This window comes from Pogoniulus pusillus, chromosome 3 (assembly GCF_015220805.1).
Source record: "Pogoniulus pusillus isolate bPogPus1 chromosome 3, bPogPus1.pri, whole genome shotgun sequence".
Taxonomy (NCBI): domain Eukaryota; kingdom Metazoa; phylum Chordata; class Aves; order Piciformes; family Lybiidae; genus Pogoniulus; species Pogoniulus pusillus.
Window position 1 is genome coordinate 886,614 of NC_087266.1, and position 8,342 is coordinate 894,955.

The 8,342-nt window shown below is 55.6% G+C and overlaps 1 protein-coding gene across 1 annotated transcript in view; it reads right to left on the reverse strand.

Annotated features, from left to right (window-relative positions):
- LOC135173238 (deleted in malignant brain tumors 1 protein-like) overlaps positions 1-8,342 on the reverse strand; it is a 40,210-nt gene extending 31,868 nt beyond the window's left edge. Inside the window, exons 1-6 of the mRNA XM_064139992.1 lie at positions 8,276-8,342; positions 6,282-6,347; positions 5,727-6,038; positions 4,349-4,705; positions 2,977-3,333; positions 1,181-1,364 (exon numbers count right to left, since the gene is read on the reverse strand). Coding sequence (XP_063996062.1) covers positions 1,181-1,364; positions 2,977-3,333; positions 4,349-4,705; positions 5,727-6,038; positions 6,282-6,347; positions 8,276-8,342 — 1,343 coding nt within the window. The remainder of the gene's footprint in view (positions 1-1,180; positions 1,365-2,976; positions 3,334-4,348; positions 4,706-5,726; positions 6,039-6,281; positions 6,348-8,275) is intronic.

Consider the following 8,342-nt stretch of genomic DNA (forward strand, 5'->3'; position numbering starts at 1 on the left):
GGGGCTCCAGGAGAGCTGGGGAGGGACTATTGACAAGGTCTAGGTGATGACAGGAGGAGGTGGAATGGGTTTGAAGTGGCAGAGGGGAGATTGAAAGTGGATATTAGAAAGGAGTTGTTTGCAGTGAGAGTGGTGAGAGACTGGCACAGGTTGAGGGAGGTGAGACACTGGCACAGGTTGCCCAGGGAGATCAAAGATCACATTCTGTGCTTCTGTGCTCCGCAACCTCCCTGAAGGTGTTAAAGACCAGGTTGGATGAGGCCTTGAGTGACCTGTTCTAGTGGGAGGTGTCCCTGCCTATAGCACAGGGTTGGAACTGCATGAGCTGTGAGGTCCCTTCCAACCTAAACCATTCTATGATTCTATCACCTCAGTGTTCTAAGTGCCAAACAAACCCTTGCTGAGCCAGCAGTGTGCACTTGCAGCCCAGAAAGCCAAGCAGAGCCTGGGCTGCTGCAGCAGCAGTGTGGCCAGCAGGGCCAGGGAGGGGATTCTCCCCCTCTGCTCTGCTCTGCTGAGACCCCACCTGGAGTCCTGCATCCAGCTCTGGAGCCCCTGGGACAAGAGGGCTGTGGAGATGCTGGAGAGTGTCCAGAGCAGGGCCAGGAGGATGCTGAGAGGGCTGCAGCAGCTCTGCTGTGAGCACAGCCTGAAAGAGTTGGGGCTGTGCAGGCTGGAGCAGAGGAGGCTCCCAGGGGACCTTCTTGTGGCCTGCCAGGATCTGAAGGGGCCACAAAAAAGCTGGGGAGGGACTTTTGAGGGTGTGAGGGAGTGTCAGGACTGGGGGGAATGGAGCAAAGGTGGAGGTGGGGAGAGTGAGGCTGGAGGTGAGGAGGAAGTTGTTGAGCAGGAGAGTGGTGAGAGGCTGGAGTGGGTTGCCCAGGGAGGTGGTTGAGGCCCCATGGCTGGAGGTGTTTGAGGCCAGGCTGGCTGAGGCTGTGTGCAGCCTGCTCTAGGGTAGGGTGTCCCTGGGCATGGCAGGGGGTTGGCACTGCCTGCTCCTTGTGCTCCCTTCCAGCCCTGACTGATTCTGTGATTCATTGTCTCAGGCACTGCACTCACACAGTTCCCATTTCACATCTCTCATCCACTTACAAAGATGGGAAATGTGCTTGGGCACTGCAGATGTAGCTGAGCTTTGGGACCTGTTTACAGCCCAGGCAGAAGGGGGTTTACTTACTGAACACTTGCAAAGGTGAGCCTAATGCGGAAGTTATTGGCCACTTGGATCTGCCACAAACAATCTGCATTCTCCGGGTAGTTGGAAGGGTACAAAGGACTCTGGAATGTACCAGAGGGATTAAAGAGGAAGCCACCACAGTTATATTTCCCAGCTGGAAAAAAAACAAAGGAAAATAAATGTACTGCACACAAGTGTGATGGCTGTTTGCAAGGAGAGACTATTGTCCAGGTCTTGTAATGGCAGGTCAAGGGGTAATGGCTTTAAACTGGCAGAGGGGAGATTGAAACTGGATGCTAGGAAGAAGCTCTTTGCTGTGAGAGTAGTGAGACACTGGCACAGGTTGAGGGTGGTGAGACACTGGCACAAGTTCCTCAGGGAGGTTATGGAGCACAGAATCACCCAATGTGATCAGATCACATTGGGTGATTCTGTGCTCCACAACCTCCCTGGAGGTGTTCAAGGCCAGGTTGGATGAGGTCTTCAGCAACATGCTCTAGTGGGAGGTGTCCCTGCCTATGGCAGGGGCTTGGAAATGGATGAACCTTGAGGTCCCTTCCAACCTAAAGCATTCTATGAGCCTATGATTCTATGCTTTAGATTTAGTTCTGCTCAAAGAAGAGAGCTTTTAGGTGTCCAGCCCATGGCAACAGCAGCTTACAGCTCTAGGGATACTTAAGCTACACTTAATCACACTTAAGCTACAAGAGAGATGCCCTCTGCAAAGACCTCTGACTCTCCCTGACCATTCTGCATTTGACAGGCTAAAGGCAGAGAGGTGAATGAGAGCAAGCAAGAGCTGCTGTCCCAAATCATGTGAAAACTGGAGAAGAAAAAGTGCCCAAAGGCAACGCTCTCTGTAATCCATGGCAGGCAGCAGTCAGAGAGGCAAAAGGCACTGATGTGTAGTGTATCCAGAGCCAGAGGCAGCAGTGATGTCTTCCAAAGGCATTGCAGATAGCAATGGAAACAACTGCAACCCTTAGAGCAGCAACTACTGCAAGTGCACAGGAGCCCAGCAAAGAGCAGCAAAAAGCAAACACACCTGTAGTGGTTGATGGTGCAGGGGTTGTGTTACTGGCACCTGTAAGGGAAGGAAGAGAAGGAGTAAGTGAGCACTTTGTAGATGAAAGAGCATGGCCAGGTGTTCTCCCAGCATTGAGGCTGTTGGTGCCACCTTCCCATGTGGGTGACAGAGACCCTGGGGGTCACTGCCAGGAGGTCATACAAGTGAGTGCAATGAAAAATGATCTTTGAATGTATCCAATCTTGAAGGGACAGCAAATTGTGTCCAAGAAAGGGCCAGGTGGTGAATGTGTCCCTGCACGAGCAGGTAGCTGCTGCAGAAGAAGAGGAGATGTTTGCCCTGGCTGTGCAGCACTGTGCTTTGGTTGCATTCTCCCTGCTCTGATGGCACCAACGTTGCTCTCTGCTTTGTCAGAGAAATGCAAGGCCATTTCCCACTCTAGGCCAGGTCAGACACATCTCTGTGTAGCCACAGCAAAGCTGTTTATGCAGGCATGCTTAGACAGCTCTGCCGTGGGACTTGCTTGGGTCCCTGCTTATTATTTGAGCGCTCTGTGGCAACTTGTAGTGAGCATTTGGTAGCAAAGAGGGACAGAGAGTGCAGGCAGCCAAAGCAGCTGAGCGTGGCCCCAGCACTGCCAGGTCCCTCTGAGCAGAGCTGCTCTGCAAGGCTTTGAAGAGAGTCGTTGAGCACAGAGCCACCTGTGGCCAAGAAAGGGGCAGGTGGTGAAGGTGCCCAGTGCTCGCTGAGCAGGACCAAGCAACAGTACCTGAGCACACGACGCCAGCATCTTCGCTGTGGCCACAGTTGTGGACGCCCCAACCACGGTGCCAGCACTGGAAGAGGGAGGACTCGTGCCCCGTGCAGTTCACATCGTCCAGGTAGATGTTGCCAGAGCCTTGTCCAAAGTAGGCATTGGATGGTGCAGAAAGAGCAAAGCCACATCCCAGCTGCCTGCACACCACCTGGGCAGCTTTCAGGTCCCAGCCGTCATCGCAGACGGTGCCGCGGCCCCCGGGGTGGGAAATCTCCACCCGACCCTCACAGCGGTTCCTGCCGTTCACCAGGCTGAGGGAGGCACCTTGGAGAGGAGCAGAGAGGGGAAAGGTGGCAAAGCAACCCAGCACTCAGCTGCCTTCCCTCAGCATGGCATGGGCAGTGCTCTGTGCAGCTCAGCCCTCCCTTCACTTCAGTGCACCTTGCACTGCCCTTGCGTTGCCCTGGCGGTGCTCTGCCACGGCGGAGACCAAACTGCAGCCTGTGAGCTGCTAACTGCTGCTGCCGAAGCTGCTGAGCAGAAAAGCCATGGCAGACTGAGACCCACCTGAAGGGACCTGTGTGGATACTGCAGTGGTTGGTGGTGTGCTCTCTGTGGTCCAAGTTGTGGCACCTGTATGGAGAAAGAAGCTGGTAGGAGCCACGTGGGTGGAGGAGTTTGCCAGGCTCTGGGAGAGACCTTGGGAAGACAGGCAAGGGGAAGACATGGGAAAGCCTCTGGCACACCTGCTCCTGCTCTTGCTGGGGCGCTGCTGCGCTCTGCAGCTCTAAGGCCACCCTCTGCTGAATGAGAACGTGTGCTTCCCTGGCTCTGCTGCAGCACTGAGAAGAGCCAACCTGCCCTGCAGGAGTGAGCAGGGCAGGAGCTCTTTCTCCTCTGAGAACAACCCTGCACGAGCAGGTAGCTACTGCAGAAGAAGAGGAGATGTTTGCCCTGGCTGTGCAGCACTGTGCTTTGGTTGCGTTCTCCCTGCTCTGATGGCACCAACGTTGCTCTCTGCTTTGTCAGAGAAATGCAAGGCCATTTCCCACTCTAGGCCAGGTCAGACACATCTCTGTGTAGCCACAGCAAAGCTGTTTATGCAGGCATGCTTAGACTGCTCTGCCGTGGGACTTGCTTGGGTCCCTGCTTATTATTTGAGCGCTCTGTGGCAACTTGTAGTGAGCATTTGGTAGCAAAGAGGGACAGAGAGTGCAGGCAGCCAAAGCAGCTGAGCGTGGCCCCAGCACTGCCAGGTCCCTCTGAGCAGAGCTGCTCTGCAAGGCTTTGAAGAGAGTCGTTGAGCACAGAGCCACCTGTGGCCAAGAAAGGGGCAGGTGGTGAAGGTGCCCAGTGCTCGCTGAGCAGGACCAAGCAACAGTACCTGAGCACACGACGCCAGCATCTTCGCTGTGGCCACAGTTGTGGATGCCCCAACCACGGTGCCAGCACTGGAAGAGGGAGGACTCGTGCCCCGTGCAGTTCACATCGTCCAGGTAGATGTTGCCAGAGCCTTGTCCAAAGTAGGCATTGGATGGTGCAGAAAGAGCAAAGCCACATCCCAGCTGCCTGCACACCACCTGGGCAGCTTTCAGGTCCCAGCCGTCATCGCAGACGGTGCCGCGGCCCCCGGGGTGGGAAATCTCCACCCGACCCTCACAGCGGTTCCTGCCGTTCACCAGGCTGAGGGAGGCACCTTGGAGAGGAGCAGAGAGGGGAAAGGTGGCAAAGCAACCCAGCACTCAGCTGCCTTCCCTCAGCATGGCATGGGCAGTGCTCTGTGCAGCTCAGCCCTCCCTTCACTTCAGTGCACCTTGCACTGCCCTTGCGTTGCCCTGGCGGTGCTCTGCCACGGCGGAGACCAAACTGCAGCCTGTGAGCTGCTAACTGCTGCTGCCGAAGCTGCTGAGCAGAAAAGCCATGGCAGACTGAGACCCACCTGAAGGGACCTGTGTGGATACTGCAGTGGTTGGTGGTGTGCTCTCTGTGGTCCAAGTTGTGGCACCTGTATGGAGAAAGAGAAAGAAGCTGGTAGGAGCCACGTGGGTGGAGGAGTTTGCCAGGCTCTGGGAGAGACCTTGGGAAGACAGGCAAGGGGAAGACATGGGAAAGCCTCTGGCACACCTGCTCCTGCTCTTGCTGGGGCGCTGCTGCGCTCTGCAGCTCTAAGGCCACCCTCTGCTGAACGAGAACGTGTGCTTCCCTGGCTCTGCTGCAGCACTGAGAAGGGCCAACCTGCCCTGCAGGAGTGAGCAGGGCAGGAACTCTTTCTCCTCTGAGAACAACCCTGCACGAGCAGGTAGCTACTGCAGAAGAAGAGGAGATGTTTGCCCTGGCTGTGCAGCACTGTGCTTTGGTTGCGTTCTCCCTGCTCTGATGGCACCAACGTTGCTCTCTGCTTTGTCAGAGAAATGCAAGGCCATTTCCCACTCTAGGCCAGGTCAGACACATCTCTGTGTAGCCACAGCAAAGCTGTTTATGCAGGCATGCTTAGACAGCTCTGCCGTGGGACTTGCTTGGGTCCCTGCTTATTATTTGAGCGCTCTGTGGCAACTTGTAGTGAGCATTTGGTAGCAAAGAGGGACAGAGAGTGCAGGCAGCCAAAGCAGCTGAGCGTGGCCCCAGCACTGCCAGGTCCCTCTGAGCAGAGCTGCTCTGCAAGGCTTTGAAGAGAGTCGTTGAGCACAGAGCCACCTGTGGCCAAGAAAGGGGCAGGTGGTGAAGGTGCCCAGTGCTCGCTGAGCAGGACCAAGCAACAGTACCTGAGCACACGACGCCAGCATCTTCGCTGTGGCCACAGTTGTGGACGCCCCAACCACGGTGCCAGCACTGGAAGAGGGAGGACTCGTGCCCCGTGCAGTTCACATCGTCCAGGTAGATGTTGCCAGAGCCTTGTCCAAAGTAGGCATTGGATGGTGCAGAAAGAGCAAAGCCACATCCCAGCTGCCTGCACACCACCTGGGCAGCTTTCAGGTCCCAGCCATCATCGCAGACGGTGCCGCGGCCCTCGGGGTGGGAAATCTCCACCCGACCCTCACAGCGGTTCCTGCCGTTCACCAGGCTGAGGGAGGCACCTTGGAGAGGAGCAGAGAGGGGAAAGGTGGCAAAGCAACCCAGCACTCAGCTGCCTTCCCTCAGCATGGCATGGGCAGTGCTCTGTGCAGCTCAGCCCTCCCTTCACTTCAGTGCACCTTGCACTGCCCTTGCGTTGCCCTGGCGGTGCTCTGCCACGGCGGAGACCAAACTGCAGCCTGTGAGCTGCTAACTGCTGCTGCCGAAGCTGCTGAGCAGAAAAGCCATGGCAGACTGAGACCCACCTGAAGGGACCTGTGTGGATATTGCAGTGGTTGCTGTTATGCTCTCTCTGGTCGAAACTATGGCATCTGCAGGGAGAAAGAGAAAGAAGCTGGTAGGAGCCACGTGGGTGGAGGAGTTTGCCAGGCTCTGGGAGAGACCTTGGGAAGACAGGCAAGGGGAAGACATGGGAAAGCCTCTGGCACACCTGCTCCTGCTCTTGCTGGGGCGCTGCTGCGCTCTGCAGCTCTAAGGCCACCCTCTGCTGAACGAGAACGTGTGCTTCCCTGGCTACTCCAAAACCTCTCTGGGCAGCCTCATGTTTAGGTGGAACCTCCTCTCTTCCTGTTTGCATTCACTGCCTCTTGCCCTGTGACTGGCCACCACTGGAAGGAGTTTGTCCCCATTCTGAGCGACCTGTTCTAGTGAGAGGTGTCCCTGCCTATGGCAGGGGGTTGGAACTGGCTGAGCTTTGAGGTCTCTTCCAACCTAAACCATTCTGTGATTCTATGATTCTATGATCTTCTTGACTCTAAACCTTCAGATGTTGCTCAGCATTCCTCATATCATGGAATCAAGCAGTTTGGAAGAGAGCTCCAAGCTCATCCAGCCCAAGCTAGCACCCAGCCCTGCCCAACCAACCAGACCACTAAGTGCCCCAGCCAGGCTTGTCTTGAACAAGTCCAGGGACAGCGACTCCACCACCTCCCTGGGCAGCCCATTCCAATGCCAATCTCTCTGTGGCAACAACTTCCTCCTAACTCCTCTCAACCTTCTCCAGGCTGAACAGCCTCAGATCTCTCAGCTTCTCCTCTTAAGAGGGGTGCTCCAGTCCCCTAATCACCTTCAACCACATTCTTGCAAGTCTCATATTCACAGATGTGAGCAAAACACACAGCTCTGGGACTTGGGGGCAGCATACAGGATGGTAGCCCTCTTGGGCTTCTCTTAAATGATATACACTTAAATAAAGTTGGCCAGGGCTGGGTGCTAGGCTGGACTGGATGATCTTGGAGGTCTCTTCCAACCTGGTTGATTCTACAATTCTATGAAACCCTGAGTGGCTTTCTAAGGCTGAACTTGAAGTCTGTTAAAGCAAACCTGCAGAGAAGCTGTGCTCCCTCTTCACTCCCTGCTGGAACTCACAGTGCTCTAAGAACAAACATTTCCAGCAGTGTTTTCATGGGAGGTTTCAAGAACTAATGATGATTTGTTGTTACTTCAATGTGGTTTAAACTGCAGTGCAGCGAGGGCAGCGTGGATTTCACTGCGCTGCAGCTCCTCCAGCGCAAAGGAGCAGTGCATCCCAGCACTGAGGGGTCGTGGCTCTGAGAGGACAAGGTGATGGAATCTCATCTCAGGCTGTCTCATGGCCAATCCTTGGAAACAAGTCGATTAACTGAGCAAGTGAGCTGAGCGCATGGAACCGACACGGGAAGTCAGGCACTGCCTTGCCCACGCAGACTCACAGTGCCATGCAGGCTGGCACAGCCCCTCAGGAGCACCAAGCCCAGCCAAGAACCCTGCTCTACAACATTCACCTTAAACCACAGCCCCAAGCACCACCTCCAAACCACCCTTACACACATCCAGGGTGGGTGACTCCACCACCTACTTGGGCAGCTCATTCCAGTCCCTGTCCACTCTCTCCAGGAACAACTTTTCCCTAATGTCCAATCTAAACCTCCGCAGCCTCAGCTTGAGGCCATTCCCTCTTGTTCTGTCTCCAGCTACCTGTGAGCAGAGCCCAGCAGCAGCCTCTCCACAGTGTCCCTTCAGGTAGCTGTAGACAGCATTGAGGTCTCCCCTCAGCCTCCTCTTCCTCACACTACCCATCCCCAGCTCCCTCAGTTGCCCCTCATCAGATTTATTCTCCAGGCCCTTCCCCAGCTCCCTTGCCCTCGCCTAGACCCTCTCCACCACCTCCACAACTCTCCTGTATTGCAGTGCCCCAAACTGAACTCATTACTGCTGCCTTCTCTGGAAGAAAGCTCTTTGGAGGTGTGAGGTTGTTTACCTGAGGTGGCATGCAGGAGCGCTGCGCTCAGGAGCAGGAAGCACAGCCAGTGGGGGGTGGTACCCAT